The following is a 24960-nucleotide window of genomic DNA, read 5'->3' on the forward strand; positions in this document are numbered from 1 at the left end:
TAGTAATTGGTAATATGTGCAATATGAATATTTACTGTTATTTTGCCATTGGTAGGAGGAGGTTGAGCTGGATGTTACTGCAGCGTGTGGCCTGCTCTGATTTAAAGAGGTTGGAAAAGATAGCCACCTCTTTCTTGCAATGCCTCAGCAAAGAGACTGTGGGATACCACAAGCATTACATTAGCAGAAAGCTAAGAATGCCATCACACGAGGCCGTGCTCTGCACTTCTTCCTAGCTGAGATTATCTGCTTCCCTTCACAGGCACAGCCAGGGATGTCAATAAAGAAAAATGATTGCAGCAGAGTGGGCTAGTGCACTGAGAAGCTTTCTGCTTTGCATTTTGAGCAGGTAGAAACCCTACCACTTCTTCTGCAAAACATCACGTTCTTCCTTCAGTATGACCATCACAACACATAGTGGCATCTCAAACGTAAGGCATGACAGCAAAGCAGACTGGAGCTGCACAGTGAATTCTGAAGACACAGTGCAGATCAGGGTGGCTGGAACAGGCAGGGTAAGGTATTGAACTTTACCAGTATGCCAATATAATCCCTCTTCTCAGATAATTGCAACCACTTTGTCTGCATAGCTATTTATATACTACTGACTTTCCATCTTACATTTCTTTCCAATTCAAAGTTATCCATCAGAAATGCCTTTAAATATAAATATGTATAATCAGCACTGCTACTACTTATTTTTCTAACTACCATAACTTGTACTGCAACTTGTGTTGTATATTCAGCCTAGTCTAGCAGCCAGACGTATTCCATGAATTCTGGTCAACAACCATTAGGAATTTTATCACTGCCAGAAAAGCAGAAATGTATCTCTTGCTGACTAAGTCAATATGTTATCCTACTGTTACACCATATGGCTGTGGATGCTAAGGCTCAATGCACCCGCATCAAGTGACCCCCAGACCGGAGGAATGGTACAATGGATGGCAAGGTTTCCATTCAGAATGACACCAATCAACTGGAGGAGTGGGTTAGACAGAACCATGTCAAGTTCAACAAAGGCAAATGCAAAAAAGCATGCAATAAAGTCAGAAGCAGCCCATGTAGCACTTCAGGATGAGGCTGAGCAAGTGTCTCCATTGGACCCCAGGGCCTGTAGATCAAGAGCTACTACAAACTGGAAAGTCTCCAGATAAGCCAATTAGAAGACTGCACCACCTGCTGTACACTATGAAGCTGGGGCCACTGGGTTTGGTTAGCCTGGAGAAGAGAAGGCCAACAGGGTGTATAATTACACTAATCCTACAGGAAGATAAAGCCTAATTTTTACAGATATGTACAGCAAAAGGACAAGAAGCAACAACAAGCTGCAACGAGGGAAATACTGTTCGGAAATACAGAAGTAGTTCATATTGGTGGGACTAACACATCACTGATTTCAGGATTGTTCATCATTAAAACTCAGCAAGGTCCTTAGCAGCCCAATCTGATTTTACACCTAGCCCTGCTTTGAAAGGGAGCTTGGTCTAGAATTACCTCTAGATATTCTTTCCAATCCTTTTTTTTTTTTTTTTTTTTTGTGAATCTACAACATAAGATCCAGTTCTATAGAATACTAAGCATTGCAACATCATCTATCAGTCATGAAGTTGTTTGAAACTCTGTTAGAGATCAACAGAATTGTTTTTTTAGAATAGTGACTGTATGGGAACTGCTGAGTCACGGCCTGAACCTCTGATTGATCACCTGAGGCAAGCCATGAGTCAGCCAGAGGAGCACAGGTGAAGGCAATTCACCTGTGCTGCTGGAAGCCAGTGGAGCCAGGCTCCACCCCTCCTAGACCTATTTAAAAGCTGGCTACCAGGAGGGGATGATCTCTTCTGGAGATCCTCTCTGCTGGGGTGTTGTAAGAGAGGCTGGGATATGGGTAAGCTTTCTATCTCTTCTCTTTTTGTTATTGTAATCTGTTTTGCCTAACTCTTTTGCTTATTTTGTAATTATAACATCTTAATGTTTGTTGATTATATGGTGATCTATCTAGATCTCAGCTGTGATTTCTTTTATTAGGTAACCAGGACAAGTGTAATCAATTCTTTGACTATATATTATACTTAGATTGATGTGAGAGAAGTTTGATTCTCTTTTATCTGTCCTCAAAGATTAAAAAAAAATTCAGTGATGTTACAGGAGAAAAAAAGTCAGAAAAACTGAATGGAAGTGCCACATTTCATGTAAATATTATCACTGACCTACAGTACAATCATTTCTACAGTTGGCAGGCCAAATCTCACTAATAATTCCTTCCTTGTCAGATCATATTGAGTTGCTTATACAAGTAAAGGTCTGTAGGCATGTGAATTAATTTGTAGAAAGGTGGTTAAATTTCTAAATCATGTATTAAATTACTTTTCTTGTACAAGTTTAACTTCATTTTCCAAGCTAGTCGCATGCAACAGAGATGCAGTAATGTAGGTATTCCAACTGAAGGTGTGATTTGCTGCTGGTGCCTTCTAAAACACCATTTGTAAGTCAGATCACTGAAAAGATCAGTGATTTGTGTTCTGGATGTTGTGAGATCAGAGAGGTGGAATATTGGAAAAAAGATTAGGTTTATTTTTGTATATGGACTTGAAATACTAGACTAGTATAGAAATCAACTTGTGGAGTTACAAACCCTGATCCAGCAAAGCAAAAAAATCATGAGCAAGCCTATCTGAGGTGTTCAAGGAACATAAATATCAATTCATCCTTGAACCAAGTCCCATTTCAGTTTAAGGCACAGCAGTGGTATTCAAGCACTTGCTTAAATTTAAGCATGTGCTTAAATGTACTGATGACTTGGGGCACTTTTACTTGAATATCACTATATATCACCCACAGACAGTTTTGATTTTTTCACAGGGAGTAAAAAAATGAGAACTCCAATATTAAATGTCTGTCTGCCTGAGCCTGATTAAATAGAGAAGTTAGCCACTAGTTTCTCTAGTGTCAATGTGGGCTAAAAGCATTCATTCTCATGAATAAATGTATTTGGTCCTTTAAGAGGCTTGGTTTGAAATGCAACAACCACTGAACAATCTGATTGAAACCAATATACGAGCAGCCAGACTAAGATATAAATGCCTTTCATAGAATCATGGAGTGGATGAGGGTGGAGGGGGCTTTAAAGATTATTTAGTTCCAACACCTCTTTCATAAGCAGAGTTGATGACCACTAAGTCAGGCACCAGATCAAGCTGCCCAAGGCCCCATCCAGCCTGTCCTTGAATGCCTCCAGGGATGGGGCACCCACAGCCTCTCTGGGCAGCCTATGCCAGTACCTCACCGCTCTGAGTGAAGAATTTCTTCCTCACTTCTAACATAACCTTCCCCTTTTAGTTTAAGGCCATTCTCCCTTGCCCTGTCACTAGCAGACCACACAACAAGTCAGTACCCCCCTCCAGTCTGTAAGCTCCTCTCAAGTACTGAAAAGCCACAGTGAGGCGTCCCTTCTTATCTTCAAGAGAAAGAAGCCCAATTCCCTCAACATGCCTTCATAGAAGAGATGCTCTAGCCCTCTGATTGCCTTCTTGACCATTTTTCCAACATTCCTGCATCCTTCCACTGCACCTCCCTCAGGAACTTTATCCTTTACTGTTTGTAGGTTTACCTGTTTGATGCAGTTATAAGCTCTGACTCAAGTTCTCACTGTTTGCCTCCAAAAAACACTGCATCAGGTAGCAAACATTTGAAATGCTGAGCTAAAGCAGTATTACTCACTTCAAACTGTCATTTGCACGTGATGTAGCGAAGGAAAAGACTTTGCAGCCTAAATACCAATAATTTCTCACTGTAGGATTCAAAACAAGCTTTGGTGATTGGTGCCGCACTGATACAAATGATGACACGGAGAGTTCATAAAGCTACAGTGGTCTGTGCTGAAACACATCCTCTACCTCACTGCACATCTTGCATTATAGCCACTTAAAGTTATTCTAAGGTGCTCAGATGAAGAGCCTGAATAACAATGATAGAATTTGCATTCAGGTCTCTGTTTTTGGGAGTGCTTGAAAGCTGGGCTGAATAATCGCATCCTTTGACAGTTACCTATGAAGTGCAGCAGAAGGTCCTCATTTTACAAAAATTCAGGTTCACTTTAATCCAGATTTTCACCCGTAATCTGGCAATAAATCTTCTTAATATGAGAAGAAGCCAGCCAAGATCAGTCAAGCAATGGGCAGCTTGCTTCCCAGGTCACCAATTCTGCTGCCTGCAAACACAGCAATTCTTGAGCCATAACCCACCAAAGCCCCTGCTGCCACTGTGTCCAAACACCTGTCAGCCTTGGAGCTGTGATGTCTTGCTGCAGCTAGGAGTTCAGGATGAGATTCATTTAAAATTTCCAAATGCATTTTTTATTTGTTTGCTTGGTTGTTTAAAACCAGCTAGACTGTAAAATAAGCATCCTTCTTTGATGTCTTTGTCTCAGGCATGTCTCTGCTGTGAAGCCAGCTGTGAGCAAACAAAAGGGCAACAAAGAAATGCAAAGCACCAACATGCAGAGTGACCTGAAGAGAAAGTTACATGTCTGTGTGTGAGAGAGTGTGCACAGTAATGAGTGTGAGTCCCAACATTCTGGTGAGAGAAAGCTCAATGATGGGGAGCAGCAAAGCAGATGAAGGAAGCTTGGTTTCCCATTGTTTTCTAGTGCCGATCTAATTTTGCTCAGTAAATTTTGTCAGCCATGATGCATGTTGGAAAAATAGTGAGAAAAGGCTTGGGATGCTGTAAGGGCAGAGAGAATCTAGGAAAGGTCTGAGGCGCAGATTGTGGCAGGAAGGTGTTTGAAAAATCACTGAGTCCACACATTACTGGTTACACATGCTGTGTGATTTCAGCGGGAGATAGTAGTATTCACAAGCAAAATTCGGACTGTTTGGTAATGGTCTGATCAGCAGTTGCTGCTTTAGAGCCCTGAAATGGCTGCATTTCAGTGGTAGGTACAGAGATGCCAATATCTCCTAAGTGTTTGGGCATTGTGCTAGTTAGAAAGGTGTTACCAGGTTTTATCTTTACTATCTTTCACACAAATGTGTGCTTAGAGGGAAAGCATGACACAACTAAGGCAGCCTTCTGCTCAAGGCTCCCCAGGAACTCCTTGAGGTCACAAGTACTCTGAGGAACCACTTTTTGCTGTTTAGGCTGGGAAGGCATCAGGCCAACTGGTACAACTGACATCTCTTTTACCATGTTCACATACTGTAATGCTTGTATGGATTTTGCCTAAACTCATACATGAGTTGTCATGGGATTCCATTCCCTGCTGGTTGTTTGCTGTGCTCTTGCACATTCTGAGGTGATTTTTCATGTTGTCAGAAAGGTCTAGCACTGGGCTTGTTTCACATGTACAAGTGAATGCTGAGGTGATGGAGGATTCCTTTTTCCTATGCAAGCAAGATTAAAAAAGAGGGCAGGAGAGAAAGAGTGAAAGGGTATGTGGCAGCCGAAAGAGCAAGAAACCTTAATTTGTGGAAGTAATAACACTTATGTCAGCTGCTCCTCTTTTCTGAAAGATGGAACCTCACTGATTGAAAGATGCTCAGGTCAGATACGCTCTCACTACTCAGCAGCTCCATTGCTGTAGCTCTTGTAAAACTGAAACCATGTGACCTTTCATGCACTGCTGTTTTTCATGGCTGGTCTCAGCAGAGTATAGGAATTGTCATATATTATCAACTCAGCAATCTATTAAGATTAGTATTCTCACTAATGGTAGCTTAAGAGTGTAGTGCCATAATTCGGTGTGTATACTTGTTTCTCTGCTTTAAATCTCAGGTTAAACTCCTGATAGACTCAGTTTTTTTCCTGGAAACACCACTTAAAGTATCTTTGAAAACTGTTGATAATTGTGCCAAATCTGGACAGCCTCACAGGCACATCACTGAACAAACCCTGAATCTTTACATTTGTGAATGATGGCACAATGTGTCTTCCTTGAAGGTGACCATGATGGGGGAAAAAAAGACTTATTTTCCTTATGGAACAGAAGCAGGGAGAGGAGATGATTTTCACAGTCGGTCCCTCCTCAGTTGTGCACTAAAGTTGTAGCTACAAACTCATCCTTTCTCTCTGGTGGCAGCTATTTGGCTCAGTGTGTTTTTCTCAGTCTAATCCAGTACATGGTGCTCTGTGTGGAGGCTGTCTGCTCACTGTAACTACTCTGGAGTTGGGTTTTGTTCTGTTTTACAAGTAACAGTGAAACAAACACTTCCGTGAGCTGTGGATTAATAGCTGGCATGGATTTGGGCCAATGTACTTGAATACATTCATGAAATTTCACTTTCTCCTTAGTATCTTATCTGCAAATATTTCAAATTTACAATACTTTCCTTTATCTTTGCTGTGTTTCCCTTGCTAGTAAATACACATAATACATCCTGGTTTTGTTTGCGCGTCGATTTTCTTTCTCAGGAGAACAGATAAATAATTAATCATTGACTAAGGGAGAGACTGGTGTGGGAATGACGCCAGGTCTAACCTTGAGTCTTTTCTATTTCTTTGTGATGTTTTGGGGAAAGAGAAATGAAACAAAGAAATACGGCCACATACAGTGTGTCTTAAATCCTTCCTTGAATGAAAAGTGTTTGGGAAAACTCCTTCCTTTCCAAGAACATCTTTGGTTTGTCTGATATAGTATTGTTGTCAGGTACACTGGATTCACTTGAAAAGGAGAATGTGACAAACCAGTGTTGATTGTATAATAATTGAATGTAGCTGTCTACAGCTGCCAGTCACAATCAAGACTGAAAATCTCAGCAGCAGAAGCACAAATTCCTGACCTCTAAACTGAAGGAAGAGCTCCCTTACCTAGAAGTAACAGCCTATTGCATCCTCTGCAGCCATAGGAGAGAAACATTCAGTGCACCGCAATTATGCCAAGCATCATAACCTCTGCAGTTATGTGCAGAATAAATGTAGATTGATCATTATTAACACCCTTTTTTTTTTTAAGAATCTGCCTAAGTGCCTCACATCATAGAAAATAAACTCATTAGAAGATGATGGTGTGCAAACATTGGAAGTCTAGGTTTCCTTTCTGTCCTTAATAGGTCCCCCTTCTGTCACTTCATTCTCTCCCTGAAGATTCTTGATTAGAACTATTTGGAAGATTGGCAGTTGAAGCGACTTTGGGAGGTAGAATAGCCTGAAATAGCAGTGGAAAAAAGAAAATATTTTGACTCCCAAACATAGCTGCGCTGCTTCCTGGGAAATGTTGCAGATGTTGCAAAGCAGTATTCTACATTATGGGTTGGATTCCCCATCATGAGTAAATAGATCAACATGCACTTCTCTTTCTCTTAGTTTGTACAGGGCATTGGTGTGTCAGGGCAGTAACTCGGCCCCAGTAGACCCAGAGGAAGAGGAGTGTAAACTAATGGCAGCATGGTTTGGAAGACCTCAGCATTGTTACAGCATTGCAATAGCTAAGGTTATGATTACTGTTCCAGCTTCAATTTTCTGCAGGAAACAAGCACCATCAAGCAGAAACATTTTTAATTAAAACGGTTCTGTCAAAAGCTCAGTTCTCCATTGCACACAATAGATCCCTACTATTTATTTTTTCTTTTATTTGTCAGATTTGCTTTTGACAAATGGAGCAGGCGCTGATGCTGCCTGCTTCTCTTAGTCCCCTGTGGATCAGATTAAATGACAAGGGCTGCTCCCTATAATTCTCATCTGTGAGTTGCAGTGGTGAGATGCATTTATGACCACGATCATGCATTCTAGCAGAGATTGCTTCTCCTAAAGCTTAATGGAAAAGAACCTCTTAGAGAGAAAGGAAACAATTTTTTTTCTCAGAAAAAGTCCGGAGGAACAAACAATCTTCTCTAGATTCTGGAACAGTAGGTTAAGCATCATTTAGAGAGCAAAGAGAAAAACCATGCCTGGCTGCTCTCCTGACACACAGATCTGTGCTTTAAATAAGCACTGCAAGAGAGAAGGGTTCTGTGGGGGGGCTGTTGCTTCTGGAGAATTCAGAGGAACCCCGTATCTTGTGTTGGCTGCCCAGGAAGCTGGCATACTACTGAAAATGAAGCAGCAATAATGAATCAGAGTTTCTGGAAGCAGCAGTAGGGTAGGAGAAAAGAAAGTGATCCAGTAATTAGTATGCTGGCCTGTAGTTTTACAGACTTTGGTATCCTGATATGCCACAGGCTTCCTGCATCAGTCTCTGAAACTGAGATCTTAGGGGGGATCTAACACTTACTGATGCTGATTTTTTTTTAATAACAATTGAAATGCTTTCAAGTAGCTCTGGGTCCAAAATTAAATATCTTTTTTTTATAATGTTAGATTAATATAATGCTTCTAGCCGGTAAGCTCCCCATTTGCATTATATTAAATTTGATGAGATAAATGAATCAAAAGTGTGTCCATGATCAGTACTAAAAGGTTAAATAGGGTTTGGGATTTTGAGTGCATTGAGTTCCATTTATTTAAAGTCATAGCAACAGGAACTGTGATCTTGGCCAGCTGAGAGAAACATTTACAAAAGAAAAGTTAAAAAGATAGAAAAGAAACAGATAGGAAAGAAAAAGATCCGGAAGGAAGAGCAGCAAGGAGAGCTCAGCGCTTGCCCAGGTTATAGACAAAGCTGGCGAAAGTAATGAGTAATGAGTTAACTGGGTCGTCTTCTCCATTCTGGTCTGCTCTTTTGTGCTCAGGAGAGTGAAAACGCTGGTAGGGCATTGGTGTATTTTAGCACAGGGGAGATGTTGTAGGAAGCAGCCATAAAAAAAAAAAAAAAAAAAAAAAAGCTTCACTCCCCTTAGCATATTGCCTTTCATGACTGTCTTGATTCCTCTTCAGCCTTTTTGTTTAATGGCCCTTCTGAAGTGTGGAATAGCTGATCCCTCTATTATTTTAACAGTAAACAGATGGGAGGTTAATCTAGCACATTCTGTTCTAGTTTTGTTTCCTTCTTTCTTATCACAAATGGTTTTAGTAGTACAATTAGGCTTTTTGTTTGGATTAATCCAGGCCTTTTTGCTGCCTTTTATAAACAAATCACTGTTACCTTGGGCAACAGTGTACATGCCATAAGGAATAGCAACAATAATCTTTTTCATCTGTGCTTGCATAGAGCTACTCTCTGGATGATGTCTCTGCAGAGCCATCACAATGTAAATAATTAATAATAACAGTTGTTAACACTTGGATGGGACTCTGTTATTTGTAAACAAAGAACATTTACTTCCTCCGCATTGCTTACTACACAAAACAAAATAACTCCAAAGAAGGAAGTTGTTTTCCTCACGTGCTTGGAAAAGCACAAGAACTCAGCGACTCATCCAAAGGGAAAGGTCAAATGGGATTTTAGATAGTCTCAGTTTGAACACTTTGTGCTATTAGTAATAGGGATGCACAAATCTGATATTTATGTTCACAAATACATCTGTCAAAATTCCATTACAAAACAAATAGATACTGTAGTAAAATTGTCCAGTAAATTCATGTGTAGCTATTATGATAAGAGAAAGACCATAAAACCAAGAAAATTTTAAAGGGCGTTTTATTACAGTGTATAAATACAATTAAAATAGCAAAGCCGTGTCAGAAGTCTCCTGTGTTTTTTCCCCATAACAAGCTTTGACTGAGGCTCATAAATCAACATTACAGAAAATTTAACTTATTTTGTTCAATCTAATTTTGCAGTCTTACTCACACTTAAACATATACTGCAGTGCTTAAGTATTAAAACAACATACAAGCAACAAATTTTAACTATGGTCACAGGGTTTTAATTCCAGCAGATCTGGGAGTCGTACTTTTCCTTTACATAAGTCATAATGTCCCTTTCGTGGCACAGATGGCCAAGTGTTTTGATATATGTAATCTGAATATATCCCTGTTTCTTATTGAAACAGAAGAAATTGTCTATATACCAGTAAGGAAAAGGTCCTTGCCCTTAAATTCTTGCTCTAAACAGACAATATTAAAATAAATCCATTCCCTCTTAAATATTTGACATTTATGAGCACACAACCAGCCAGATATTTATGTGACAAGAGAAAAGCACAAACCCAAGAGATTTGAGGTAAGGAAGAATTCATGGATTGCACATAGTTGAATGTTTCCACTTCTGTCTTTTTGACCATCTCAAGACTGAATCAAGAGGGAATGGCAAATCCATATTGCTGTAAGGGAGCTGCAATGCACTGGCAATATGCAGTTGATCAGATCAGAATGCTGCAGTGCCAGATGCTCTGTAATGAGAGGATTCTTGCAAAGAGACTCAACAGAATACAAGATCTCATAGCTCTCATCTTGGGAAGTTTACTAGGAGAACGTAAGTGTTTGGTAACTCTTCATTGAGTCAAATTAACTAAATCCAGTGTTTCTCACGTTCCCCTCAGAGCAGGCTTTAAGGGTAAGCGATTCAGGAAAATATCTGTGTTCCTCTTCTGGGTCTCCGAAATCCTCACCTACACAGAGTAGCTACAGCCCAACTACCTCTGGGTGGTGTAGTACTAGACACGTTGCTATCTTTCTTAGAGAGGCAAGGGGCTCATGAAAACTGAGTAAAGAGAGATAAAAACTTACAAGTGGGAGATCTCATACCAATGAGAGGCAGAACCTTGTGGCTTCTTGGCAACGCTGGGACCCACGAGTCTTGCTGAAAGCTCAGATCAGGATCTGGGAATTTGGCTAAAAGCAGGGAATCTGGTTCTATTTCTATCATTGCAGTGGTAACGCTCTATTTCTAAAGGATGCTTAGAATCTTGTATTTTTTGCCTGTCCACAGTAGCACCTCAGACACGTGCAATAACAGGTCATTGCTTTCCATGCTAGCTGCCCAGATGTACTGCTTTCATAAACTTAAAGCGCTATGGCACGCTTCAAACCTGCTGTATTTTTACTGTCAGCCTGTATTTCTTTGGTCACATTCACTGTATTGGCTTGTGCTTTTAATGCAACCATTTTCTGCTTGTCATGGATAGAGCCCTCAGTGGATGCTCAGATTTTCTGCTGTGCAACTGACAGAAGGAAAAAAAATGGCCATTTCTACCAGTGTTCCTTCTAGGGTGCATGCAGGGAAATGAGCTTGAGGTGACCCTGTCAGTCTCCACTAAACCTCATTCTATTGCTTTTTACTAGTTCAGCTGGACCAATGCCTTTATTAGAGCCTCAGTTCAGTCCCTGTCTTATATTGTACTGACTCCCCTGTCTGTACAGATCTAGTTTCAACTGCTGTTTTATTTCCATGCAATCCTTCCTCTTATTTTTCTACGCATATTGTTTTTATTTTCTGGGTTGCTGCCAAGAAGCAACTTGTTTAAAAAATAAACCTAGTCCAGATCCTGGCTTATGTCACCCTAATAACCTCAAATCCGTAGTTTTGTCTCTAGGGTCTACAGTTCATGACACAAAATTACTTCATAAAATGAAACTGGATTTGATAGCTCATGGATTTTGCTCCAGCTCCCCCTGAAATTAACAAACTTCCCACTGACTGCAGTCATCTTCAGATCCATCCTTTGAGCTATCCTAGAGCCACTCCATAAGATCTTACTGCTCCTGTGAAAATAATAATTCATTAAGTCTTGTAGCAGATTTCACAAGCAGTTCTCAGGGCATTTCACTAGCAAGGAAAAGTATAATTATGTCAATTTCACAGGTCCTTAACACATTTCTACAGAACGCTTTTGAGCACCTTCTTATTTTGTCGCTGTTCATTTCCTTCAAGTCTGCTTTCTTAATGTAGGCATCTGTTAGTATCTGAACACAGGTTTTTTTCCACAGTTCCCTTCTTCTTTAGCACACAGGATAGATGGTGCTCAATACCTGTGCAATTCTTCGTATTTTGATTTATCTTCCTTCTTGCATACACCCTTGCCTCCTTACTGTATGCTACTCAGACTTTGCTTTGATGGGAGCTATATTCATCATGAGGTCTTTTGCATATAAGTTACCCTGACAGAGCCTGAGTGCTTCATGCCTGTTGATAAGCTTTTTCTTCTCAATATACAGCAGGACAAAAGAGCATTCCCTTTCACTTCATAAATAGGGAAGAGAAACAAGGCAATGTAAGGTTCAGTCCCCAACTGTGAATGTACTATTTAAATGCCTAAGACCTATTTCAGAGCAGACAGCAGTACATAGTTCAGGTATGCTCTGCATTGATCCTACTGAATTCAGTTTCTCTTATGAGTGCTCAGCATTGCTGCAAAGCTGACCAGATGCTAAGGTGAGTACCCAGAAACTAAAATAACAAAATTTACAATTAATTTGCAGAAAAAAAATTAAGCAGTTTGCCTGATATTGCACTGATGATAAGATCATCTTTTTTCCTTCTAGTTATACGTCTCCTGACAACTGCAACAAGCAAGTTAGAGAGTCTATGGGGGAAAAAAATATGCAATTACGTAATTAAAAACTCTATCTCACAAACAATGTTCAAGAAGGACAAAATAGTTTTTCAGGTATCCTTATTCTAACATTTCCCAGAGTTTGTGTGCATGTGGTTTCTTACGTTTTTAAATTAGGTTCCTGGTGGCATTTACTTGCTCAACCTTGGTCTCTCTCAGTCTCCCTCCAGTTCTCATCTGATCCTGGGGCATTTCTCAGCTCATGAGCTCCCAGTCTTCCATCAGCAAACGATACTTGTGGCGTAGGATGGAGAAGCAGCTCTGCTGATTCGCGCAGCTGCAAGGTTGAGCTGTTGGAGCTGTGCAGACTGCAGCCCTGCGAATCCAAGCACTTGCTTTTTTAATCTGCATTTACTTCGTGAAAATTGATTAAGTCTTTGCAGGGACTGGGAATGACTCTGCCATGAATGTCAGATACCTCCTTCAAGAGAGGAGGAAATTAGAGCCTTTCAGACAAAAGGTGGCCAGGAATTTCTAAGGTACCCCATCAAATAAGCCTAATACTTAGAGATGACTGAATAATTCTGGCAGAAGTTTTCTAAAATAATCAAACTTGACCCAGATGCCCAGAATAGAATTTTTCTGCCAAAAAATTTAATTCAATAAAGAGAAACATACCTGAAATAATCTGATAGGCTGTATCAGATATCTGTCAGTACTTGATGTGTTTACTGGGTCCACTCACCACACGATAACTCTGCAGACTGCTGGAAAACTCTCGGCTTCTAAAGCCATTTGTGTCTATTTTTATGTATATGTATCTCTTGGAGCCAGAGTACACAGGAATCAAAACCAAGACCAATGAGAAAATCATTGCTGAAGGAACTCAGAATCATTATTATTTATGATGTCTACTGCACGTGCCTAACAACTGACCTATTAAGTAGTCCCATGAGAAACAGAGGAAAAGACAGTCTTTAGCTCTGAGACTTTATGGGCTGAGCAGCAACACTCAAGATGGAGCAGTGAGTGTTATACATGTGGACAGTAAACAAGGTGACAGCAGCAAAAGGCCCTTTTTAATCTAAATCTTTCTTTAAAAGGGTGAAGTGGAAAAATTATGTAAGAGGACAGCAAAGAAATGTAGTTGGGAAATGGATATTACAGGGAAAGATGGCCCAGGAGAGAAGAGAATAAGAGGATATTCTGAAGAAGTGAAAAAAAAGATTGTCTTCTAAGGCACAGAGATGTGATGGGTGGAGAGATGTCACCTGCAGATCTCCATCCCTCTCTAGACGGTTGTCTGTCTGTCCTGGTGCCCTGCTACAGTCCAGTGTCTCTGGCTGAAGCCCAGGAGGAGAATAATTTAGCTTCAGCAAAGTCCAACTGGTGCAGCTTTTTGAAGAAGCAGGTATGTGGATGCCCTTGACAATAAAAGCGTAGGATGGAATTTACCGGGTTGGCAGAGTTGCTGCTCAGTTGTTACAGTGCTGCAAGAATTCCATTATTGGATTGTGGTGTCGAGAAGCAAACAGAGTTGTTGGTAATAATCTTAACGAATCAAAGGACTCTTAAAGGAAGAGCTGGAAGAACGACTAAACCTTACTATGATCCTTTATAGGAGGAATGATCATTCTCAGCACAGACCCTACCACGGGGGCTCACAGCAGAAGCTGTCTGTAAATCTCCCTACCTCACAAACAGGAGCCAAGTAACCTCCTGTCACCAGGCTCATGCACATTTCAAGAGGAGAAAATGAGAAAAATAATACTTTCACAGGCCTATTAATGGTTGCCAGACAGCGTTGAGGTGGTAAAAAAAAAAAAAAAAAAAACCACCCTAAATGATCTCATCCTTCCTGCAGTGGGGAGACAAGACTGTGTAGTTCTCTGACACCTAGTCACTGGCGGTGTCAGAGCTGTGCTATGTGGATGACCAGCTGAAAACACAGGAGCACACCAGCTTCCTTTTTCGTGGGCTGCTTATTGTTCCTTCTTCTCACTCTCACCTATTGACATTTCAGTGGTGTCCACTACTGCTCTTCTCTGCCTCTCTTTCATTGGCACTCCTCCTTTTCATGATTTCTTCCTTCTGTATTCAGTATTTATTACTTCTGCCTCCTTTGTTTCCATGTTGTTTCTGAACTATTTTTCCAGCTTCCTTTACTGACTTTTCTTTCTGACAGCTAGGGCTTGAGCCAAAGCCTGCTGAAGTCAATCCATTACCTTCAAAGACTTCAGGATCAAGGCCTTATTCCCACTCGCTTCCCTGCATCTTCTACAATCTTTTTTTGCATGGAGCATTCTCAGCAGTGTATCTCTACTAAAAGATAGGTTACTGACTGAAATAAGCAGGAAGGAAAGAGGTTTAGAGAGAAAAAATCCTAAGGACCCAGTAAATTCCTCACTGAATTGCTAAATTGCTACCCTGACTGCCCATCTGCAGAAAGCCAAAGGATTTGATCGTTATGTTTTTTTTATTCTAACTTCATCAGAACACGTCTCTTTTCATACAAGTGTGAGAAGAGGTCCTTGCAAAGACAAGGTCTTTCAGGAAGAAATATCCTCTCATTAAAGTCAGCATTACTGCACACAGTAAGTAGTGACTGCAGTCATACGTTTAATTAAGCCTACACAGGCAGTACTTTAAGCACACAAATACCAGAAAAGCTGAAAAAATGAAGGAAAGAAAACTGATACTTTCTGGATAATGGCTATATTTATATATAATCATATGGATTGTGACAAAGGATCTGCTTAATTTAATATATGCCACGTATATGTGTGCATGTGTGTAAAAAAGTAGATATAAAATTATCTATCTACATACACAGAGAGAAAAGTACTGAATATGTATGTATTGCATATATTGAATATATTCTCACAGGATAGATGTATGAAAAATACTTTAGTAGAACATTGTCTGCATGTATGCTGACGGCTGAATGCTAATGCATTTTTGGATTCAATATAGAGACAGATGCTCAGCTACCATAGATGGATGCAGATCTACTGAAGACTGAGGCAAGTAATGCAAACACTGCTTTAAACCAAAAAATATTTTGGTCGTATCTTTACAGTCCTACCTTCATAGTTAGTCCTTCGTATGTATGATATTTTGTGAACACAGACTAGAGGCATAATAGCTCCACTCATACAAGAAGCCCCATCTCCTTCCTCATTGCTACCCTTGGTGGGAGGCTACCCCTGAGCAGAGCAACAGAGCTAGTCTGGGTATGTGAAGTCCTGCAGTAAAGACAAATATTTTGCCAGCTCAGCAGAGACCAGTAGTGTCTGAAAATAACTAGCTGGGGCTTGTTATTAGGGTACACAGGCACCATCACAATCTAAGGGGTGTTACCTGAACTCCACTAAGGCACCTATTTCTGTTTTACAGGCAGAGATGTGCTAGACCTTGTGAAATGCAAATCCTCAGGCGTGAAAGCTGTGGTTTACCTACACGCTGAATTCAGATTCAAATCTCCACTCTCCTCACAAGCTCGCTGTTCAACCCTTTCCTGATGATGCATTCAAGGTAAAACAGACTGTGAGTGTTATACAAAGCTTCTGCAAATCCCTAGAAAGCTGTCTTGATGGCAGCAGTTTGGAAACATGCTGGAGTGCTGTAGCCACTGCATAACAGCTAGACTCCAATGGTTGTTTTAATCTTGTTTAAACTACTCTCTCAGCAGGTAACTGAGAGACATAAATTATCTACTACCAACCAGCAAGGTGCCCATGCTGCAGAAGACTTTTATGGTACTCAGGAACACATTATATCCAGCTTTGGAGATTCAGTGAAAGAAATGACAGTGTTCTTAATGGTAGGACCTCTTAAATGTAAAGGGGCACACCTAAAGCAAGCAATAAAAAATGTAATGGAAAATTCCCAGGAAGAAAAGTTTGGAAAATATCTGTACTCTACTTTTAACTGACTCCTGCAGTACCTACTGTTTTTTTTCCTCATATATAAAGAGCATCTGTCTACCTATGGCCCAAAAATACTTTGATTCTAGACTGAAGGAAACAACAACAATATAGTACAAAAGTAAAATTCCCATGAAAGCACACAGCATGTGTGTATTTCTTCTTTGTGCTGTGTGAGGTCTATACAAAAGTGCACAGTCCTTCAAGACCTCAGAGACGTAAAGGGGTAGGATGCAGAAAATGAAAACACTGAGTGACATGGCTGCATACAGAATCCTTGCAGAGCACTGAGGATGCTGTTCACAAAGCCTACAAGCCAAACCTTGTCCTGATCTGCCTTCATGCCATTCCCATTCACTGTAGAGAGCAAATCAGGTGAAAAGCACAGATATGTTACAGCAGAATTACAGGCAGCAGTCCCTAGAGACTCACAGTGCATTTTCACCATTAACAAAATAGCATCCAAAAGGATTTATGCAAAAGTATGAAACTGGAATGTTCAGTCTAAGAAACAATCCTCTATATAACAGCTGCACCTTTCCGTCCCTCTTTTTTTTTTTTTTTCCTTTTTGGCATGCTAAGGATCTTTTGTATAACTTGTTAGCTGAAGTGTGTGGATATGCTTCATCTGCAGCCCCGCTACCAGATGCTAAGGAGGCAGCAGGAGTGGAAAGCTGCCTTCAGGCTTTCCCCTCTGACAGACGTCTGCTGGAGAAAAGCAGTGTGCAGCTGTGTCTCTTCTCTGAGACCACTCCCATGTAAAATCCTACAGGGGCTGGTGCTGTCTCTTTTCCTTTCCATCATGTGCAGAAGAGCTGTAGGAAAGGTCAGGAGGAGCCCAGGGCTTTGATACCATCAATCTGTTGATGGCAACCAGCTTGCATGTTCGGCTGATGCAATCAGTGCCATGACACAGATGTCACAAGACTTACAAGAGATAAGCCCAAAGATTACAATCAGTTGGCTGGAGCTGAATAAGGAAGAAAGAGATGGTGCTGGAAGGAAGGAGGAGACCTTGCTGCAGTTAAGGCAGTGAGGGAATCCCGCTTTCACATCAGGAAAACGCTATGTGATTTGGGGTCCCGGTGTAAACCACTGGGTTGCCCCTGGATTCAGTTTGGCTTGCAAAGTGCTCATGTCTTTTCCTGTCTGTTCAGCTGTCATTTTTCTGTGGTAAAGGTGACTCATTTTACCTTTACTTTGAGGCTTCCAGAGACTTGCTCAGGTTAAAAAGAGAACAAAGAATAAACCTTGTCAAATGAAGCAGAAGCATATAGAAAACATGGAAGGTGTGATTTGATGCAGACATAGTGTCAGTCCTTTTTGTATTTAATTCTTGGTAAAACAGGCATTTGAATATAGACAGACAAGTAAGGATTAGCAGTTCCAGTGCAGACTTTTGGAAATGAACCTCATCTGAAAGTGTCTGGTTTTATAGCCTTGGGCAAATCATATAATCTCTCTGCTACTGTTTTCTGATCTATAATCCAAGGGCAGTAATGCTTTGTTGCTTCTCGGTGGTGAATTAATGGATGCTTTGACAGCATCTTGAGGTACCATATACAAATATTAAAAGCATGGAGAAGCAAGCAGCATATGATGTTAATACTAAATGGATATAGTGTAAAACTTGGGACTGGATAGTGGTGCACTCAGATACTGCTGTAATGAGTTCATTAGTAATGCACGACTGGACTGATTAAGTGGTTGCCACTGTGTAAAGCCCAGTTCAGAGCTGATAAGTGATATATTATTTTGACCTAAGACAGATGCTCAACGATTTTGTCTTTTAAGTTTAGGCAACGCGTGTCATGTCAATACAAATTATCGAGCTGAACTAAAAGAAAGAAACTGTAGTTGTCACAAGAATACCCTTTTAATATTCTTCCATATACAAGAATTGTAGCTTCCCAAAGTGGAATTTTTCTGTGTAATCTTTCAGAAGCCCATTTTCAAGTAGCTTATCTTCCTTGCCTTTTGTCTTTCTTTTACTTTCTTCCTGAGATCATTTCCTCTTGCCATTATGGCAAAAAAGCACCCTACAACAAAACAACGATGATCCAGAGTTTTATTCTTTCCTGCCACAAGGGCAGTGCATCCTGCATGGTGATGATGCAGCACAGAAAAGCCACTACCTGTGGTTACTTTAGCATTATCTGGTACTGGTAACTGATGTGAAGCGTCAGATGTATCAGTTTTCTTCACGGGAGGATTCAAACAGCCTTTGAGGACCTGGGTATCCAGCTGATATTAGAGGTCTGGCTGAGTCAGCATAGTGGTTTGCAAAAGCCTTTCAGCTCTGGGCTGGTTATCTGAAGATGAGCAGCATCTGGAAGAGGAGACCTCTTCCTGGAAGTTTTGTTTGAAATGGACTGCAGTTTGGGATCCGTGGCCTGCTGCTGGTAGGCTGTTATTTCAACTGGGAAAGCACCAGCTCTGGCAGTGAGGAGCACAGCGCCAGAAACACCAGTACAGTCAGCAGAGGCTACATGCAAAAAGCAGCAGTACACATACAGGCATCTGATGCAGTGCATGTTTTGTCTTGGGTCCTTCCACTGCAAAATTACACTTACTTATTACACCTTTCCTTCCTTGGACTCTCTCTGGCTGCCCACCCTTCCTCATCCTAAACTCCTGACGGTTCCAGAGCTGTTCACCTATACTCAGCAGTGCATTACAGTGAGACTGAGGATTGCCAACTCTGTTTGCAGGTTGGCCAGTCTGGACCTTCTGCAAGTGGGAAGCAGAGCACAGCTCCATGAAACGACTTGCTGAAGGTTATCCAGTTGTGACCAAGGACAGTGCACACAGATTCAACTGCAAAAGATGTCACGAAAGCGTAAACTTTAACAGTAATGACTTTCTCTTTGTGCACTTCTGCTTTGCTAAAATTACATCTCCACCGAGGGACTTGTTAATGTCAGTGGCATTCAGTTTTCATGATCGCCACTTGAAGCGATCAGTCAGCTGCATGGATCTACAAATTACTCCCTTGAAGCCATTCTCATGGCACAATGCTCAGGCGACAGCCAGCCACCATGATCAGACTGCAACAGACACCTTTGATTTCCCTTTGATGTTGCTGCAGAGAGGAAGAGCTCTAGGCAGCACGTGGCAGGAGATTGGGTCCCACCAGGCTGCGACAGACAACAGGAGGGCTGGGATGCCCATCGGTGCAGTGGGCATGTGGCATGTTGACCTGTTGGTGGGGGCTGCAGACGTTGATCCAGATCAGGGTCGGTGGATCCAGACTGAGTGGTCTGACTGCTTGCTGTCTGGCATTGGAGGGTTGCGGGGCTCTTCTTTAGGGTTTAACATTTGCATGTAGGAACAACTGGCCAGAGAACAGTCAATTCCTAGGAGTCCCACCTCCTAAGCTTCTCTTCCAATTAACTCCCATCTCCCTTTCCTTACTGTTTGTTTCCCTCACTCACCTCACACCTTAGACCTAAAACCAGCAGTTATTTTTAAAGAGTATGACAAAAGTACATCAACCCCTTTGCCAGTAGCAAAGGCTACATGGAGGGATCTGAACAGGCTGGATTGATGGGCTGAGGCCAGTTGTGTGAGGTTCAACAAGTCCAGGTGCCAGATCCTGCACTTTGATCACAATAACCCCATGTAATGCTACAGGCTGGGACAGAGTGGCTGGAAAGCTGCCTGGTGGAAAAGTGTCTGTGGGTGTTAATTAACAGCCAGCTGAACATGAGCCAGCTGTGTGCCCAGGTGGCCAAGAGGGCCAATGGCATCCTGGCTTGTATCAGCAATAGTGCATTGGTCAGGGCACAGCTCGAGTGCTGTGTTCAGTTCTGGGCACCTCACTACAAGAAATATATTGAGGTCCTGGAGTGTGTCCAGAGAAGGGTGCAGAGCTGTGTAGGGTCTGGAGCGCGGTCCTATGGGGAGAGGCAGGGGGAACTGGCTTTGTTCAGACTGGAGGCAGCTCAGAGCTGACCTTATGGCTCTTTACAACTCCCTGAAAGGAGGTTGTGGTGAGTTAGAGTTGGCCTCTGCTCCCAGATAACAGCGGTGGGATGTGAGGGAATGGCCTGGAGTTATAGGGTCAGGTTGGGTATTAGGGAACATTTTTTCTCTGAAAGAGCAGTGTTGTGCTGGAATACAGGGGAGTGGAGTTAAAAAGCCATGTGGATGAGGCAGTAAGGAACGTGTTTAGTGTGCACAGTGGGGACAGGTTGACGGATTACACGATCTTAGATCTTAGAGGTCTTTTCCAACCTGGACGATTCTACGACTGTAAGCCCAGCACATGCTAGGAGTGAGGTGGAGCCTCACGGCACAACCCCCCGCGGCATGGCGGCCGCTGTCCGGGCGCACTCCCGCAGCCCTCCCGGGGGCGGCGGGGCGGACTACAATTCCCGGCATGCCCCGCGCGGCCGGGCGGGAACGACGAAGCGCGCGTGCGCCGCCAGACGTGGCAGCGGCAGCCGCAGCCCGCAGCGCCGTGCTCGGCGATGGCTGTGCCGGGGCAGCGTGTGGGAGCTGCGCGGTGCTGCGGACGGTTCCCGCTGCTGTTGCTCGGGCTGACGGTGAGTGGCGGCGGCTGGACCGGGGGAGCGATGGGGTGACCGCAGGACGGCTTCGTGTCCCGGCCCCGGGGTGCGGCCGGCGGAGTTGGGCGAAGTTGGGAGCGGGACGGGGCCCGGGGCTGGGCGCGGCGGTGCCGCCGCCTGGCCGGGGCTTGGCGGAGCGGGGGGGGGCACGGCTGGGGCGGCTTTTCTCCCAGGTGTTCCCCAGCCCTGCTGCCTTGCTTTTCTCTTAAAAAAAACATAAAAAGAGAGAAAAGAGAGGAGCCGCTGTCGTCCCGCCCCGTCCGAGCTGTACAGCAGCCCCGCTCCTGCGTTGGGGCGGTGGTGCGGGACGAGGCAGTCCGGGCGCGGAGATCCCCGGCTGCGGGTCGGGTCCGGCGCTGCTCCTCTGGCTGCGGGTCGGTGAGTTGCTGCCGGCATCGGCTGAACGCTTTGAAAGGCGCCTTTAACTTGGCTGACGTGAACTATAGTTCTTCCTAGACAAATGGAGTTAATAATTAATGCCCAATTACTTTAATTTTCTTAAGCACGCCGGATCTGAGATCCGCGCGATCTGGAAGCGCTGACCTGGTTCGAACAGACCGAGTGCGGACGCGTGGCCGTGGCCGATGTGGCACCGTACGGCCCCGGCAGCGTGCGCACCGCCGAGCTCCGTGGGGAGGCTGGCTTTACTCCTCCGTGGCTCGGGTCCTGGGATGGAGCGGAGCGGGGGGCTGAGCTCCCCCGAGTGCCGGACGTGGCCGTGAGGCTTCCCCGCCTCGGCGCCTCTTCCGTACACGCGGCTCTTTGCGAGACCCGGGGCAGTGTGCTCGGGGATTAAGCGTGTGCTGTGGTCCGGGGCTGGATTTCCCTTCCTTCTAAAGCGGTGAGCGTGGAGGGTTATTTGTATTCTGCTGGCTGAGGCTGCGGGACTTCTCCCACTGTAACGTTTGTTCTGTGTTAATGCAGGTATTTTTCTGTGAGATCTCTTTGTACGTTAGAAGCTACTTTTCCTCCTGACAAAAGAAGCCTTTCTGCAGGTGGATGTGTTGTTTCCAGCTCTTCTAGTTGCCCTTCTTTGCGCCTTTGCTGTTTCAGACCTGTTGCCTTTGAGCTGAGCTGAGTGAGCTGCCATTGTCAGTGGCATTATTTGATGCCATTGTCATTTATCCACACTATTCTCTCTTCCCCTTCTTAATTTGTCCCGGCATTTTATTTGCACTGTGGTGCTGCGTGTTGAGCAGATGTCTCCATCGAGCTGTTGATTCAGCTAATTCCTTCCCCTTTGCCGTGTACAGGTACTTTAAATTATTTCTTCCAATTTGCATTCTCTTGCACTTGAAGGTGTGTTTTTTCATCTTGAAATACGTAACTCGCTGTATGCCGGGATTAAACGCAGCCTACAGCTGTGACATTGCAAAACCTGCCTTTGGGTTTTGCTTGAGCCCATGTTTGCAGAGCCAGTGGGGCTGCTCGACAGAGACATTCTCAATGTGCAGAGTTAAAGCAACGTGGCTGGCTGGGGGCAGAGGGTAACGAGAGCATTGTCTCCTCCTGGCCATGCCTTGCATGATGTTTACAGTTTGGGTTGACACAGTTCTTTATGTACCTGAATGTGATTTATGTTATTTTTTTTTTTCCTTCTGGAAATGCAGAGTGCCAGATGTGCAGCTCGAGCTGCAATCCCAGGTGCATGCTTAGTGCTCCTGAAAAATAGGGGCAGAACCCCAAACTGGAGGCAGCTTCCGTGCATTGAAATCCTTCTTTCTGTGGGACTTCCTGTGTTTGTGCAAGGAAAGCTGTGAGCTGGGTGGACAAAATGCTTTGGGATCTCCTTAGGGAAGATGCTTAGTGGTCTCCTGCATCGTTGCAGATTCATGGTGCACACTCAAGAGAGGTGGTGTGCTGATCTCTGTTTTATTTCTTGAATGAGCTGGAGTTGTAGGGAAGCTGTGGTTTGGGTACTTTCCCATTGGGTTGAGTGAGCGGTTGGCCAGACCCTGTGCTTGAAGGACCAGACTTAATGTTGGAGGCACAGGGAGGGAGCTTACCAATAGGGTGAAATTGCCTTTGGGGGGTCAGGTGCTGTCCCTTCCCAAACAGAGCCCAGCAGGACAACACACCCGGGACACGTTTGCCATGCAAACACAAGTGTTATCTGGGCCCAGCATGGCAAAGATTGGTTAATCCTCCACCTGTTGGTTTAGTGACGGGGAAATTGAATCGAGAGGTTGGCCAGCTTACACTTTCAGGAAGCGCGAGGCTGCTTGACCTGGTGCTGCTAGAATGCTGTGCTTCAGAGAAAGGCTTTGAACGTTTCAGGCTTCCAGCTGCTGGAGTCAGCAAGTCCCTGACAATGTCACTGCTGTGCAGTGCTGGGTAGTGACACGGGTTCCTGGATCCTGGCTGGTGGAGGCTGAGTGGGCTCCCTGTTGCAGGCAGCTCTGCGGTGTGGCCCTCTGGCAGGTGTGTAGGCCTTATGGAATGATATGTTGAATCTACTGGCATTTGAGCTGAAATTCCCTTTAGAAGAGCTGGGACATTGCTACAAGTGTGGTGTGATCACCAGGAGCAATGGTTCTGCCCAGAACTGAGCTCACAACACCATGGGCAATCAGCTGTGGACATTGCTCTGTTATTGACCATTTATATTTGCTTTTCAGCATTGTTGTTCCTTGAAGTGGTGGAGTCACTGTCCCTGGGGGTGTTCCAAGAAGCGTGTAGATGTGGCACTGAGGGACATGGTCAGTGGGCATGGTGGGGGTGAGCTGGCACTTGGACTCGGTGACCCTAGTGGTCTTTCCCAACCTTACTGATTCTATGATTTCAGTAAAATAGGGGGGTAATGAGACCTTTCTTTGTAGTTTGTGGGGTGATTGCATTCAACCTGTCTCTCCCTTTTTACCTCCAGCGCTGAGGACACTGTGGGCTGCTCTGGGATCATTGACTCGTGCAGCACTGCCTCTGCTTTGCCTCTCACAGAGCTCTGCTTTTCCCCATGAATTCTGCTCCTGCTGTAGAAGTTAAGCTTATTTGCTTCTCACCTGGCAGAAAAATGTGAGGATTAATTAGTTAATATTTGTGCAGTGCTTTGAAGATAACGTTTGCTGTATGAAGTGCTAAGGATTTTCAGATGTCAATTTTTTTTTTTTTTTTTTTCCCCTCTCTTCTTCGTAAGTCCCATTAATAGTGGTTTTGTCTTCTTTTTATAGCCTCTCCTACATGCTTCTTGTGCTGGGTGATAGTTCCTTAAACTTCTTCAAACCCAGTTTTTAGTGGGGGGTTGTGTGGGCCATGCTCTTCTCGTGCCCTGAGTTTCTGAAGCTATTCCAACGTGTGTGTTGAGAAGCAGCATCTGACATGGTCCTTCACCAGCAGCTTGTTTTGCAGTGATGCTTGGCTTGGAGAGAGCGAGCTGCCCGTCCTCCGGAAGTTCTTCGTCAGCATTAGTAATTGACCCTATTACAGTCAGTTGTTAATTAGCAAATAGTTGCCTTTTTTTCCCTCACTAAGCATTTGAAAACCGGTGATAAACCATACAATTAATTGGCTACGCAGAGCTTTGGAACCACCTTTAGTACAGGCTATTATGCCTGTAGCTTCTGTTCCTTAAAACCCAGTGTTTAAGAACAATATGAACAGTAGAGACTAGGCAAATCTTGACGTCGCCATGGTATTTTCGCTGTCTTCTATATTTGGAAAGTGAACATAGCTAGTGCTGCATCAAGTTGAATGCTTTATTTGTTGCATTTTTCAGACTAAGTTTAAAGAATATGAGGCTATTCTGCCAGGATTTTGATTTGCCTTCCTTGGTGAACAGAAGAGGATGGGACACTTGCCTCTTTCATATATGACCCATCACAGTGAAGTGCTGGCAGTTCTTTTGTTTTTAGTATTTTATTCCTTGCATGATTTGAGGTGAGAATTAATTGGTCTGGATTATATACAGAATTAGAATGCATCTTCCATGTATCTCACTTCCCATTCTCTTCCCCTTGCTTTGAATAATAAATCATAGAATCATAGAATGATTTGGTTAGAAGAGACCCTTAAGATCATCTAGTTTCAACCCTCTGCTATGGGCAGGGACACCTCCCTTAGACCAGGGTGCTCCAATCCACACTTGTTGGAATTGGAAGAAACCTTTAAAGGCCATCTGGTCCTACCCCCCAGCGATGAGCAAGGACCCCTACAGCT

General features: G+C 43.4%; 1 protein-coding gene and 1 long non-coding RNA gene across 4 annotated transcripts in view; both read left to right on the forward strand.

The window, feature by feature from the left end:
* The first annotated feature begins 1807 nt into the window (after positions 1 to 1807).
* Positions 1808 to 19260, forward strand: LOC122164965. 3 transcript variants are annotated; one of them, XR_006170352.1, is made up of 4 exons: positions 1808 to 1888; positions 4430 to 4578; positions 15708 to 15845; positions 18949 to 19260. It is a non-coding gene; the product is annotated as an uncharacterized LOC122164965 (long non-coding RNA). The 3 variants fall into 3 exon arrangements; XR_006170354.1 differs by having other exon boundaries at positions 4430 to 4560; XR_006170353.1 differs by lacking the exon at positions 18949 to 19260 and adding an exon at positions 16000 to 16332.
* Positions 19261 to 20195: 935 nt separating this feature from the next.
* PDIA5 (protein disulfide isomerase family A member 5) overlaps positions 20196 to 24960 on the forward strand; it is a 92091-nt gene continuing 87326 nt past the window's right edge. Inside the window, exons 1-2 of the mRNA XM_042827018.1 lie at positions 20196 to 20229; positions 20519 to 20784. Coding sequence (XP_042682952.1) covers positions 20196 to 20229; positions 20519 to 20784 — 300 coding nt within the window. The remainder of the gene's footprint in view (positions 20230 to 20518; positions 20785 to 24960) is intronic.

This window comes from Centrocercus urophasianus, unplaced genomic scaffold (genome assembly GCF_019232065.1).
Source record: "Centrocercus urophasianus isolate 14NV4802_14NV808 unplaced genomic scaffold, USGS_Curo_1.0 seq_28, whole genome shotgun sequence".
In the NCBI taxonomy this organism is placed as follows: domain Eukaryota; kingdom Metazoa; phylum Chordata; class Aves; order Galliformes; family Phasianidae; genus Centrocercus; species Centrocercus urophasianus.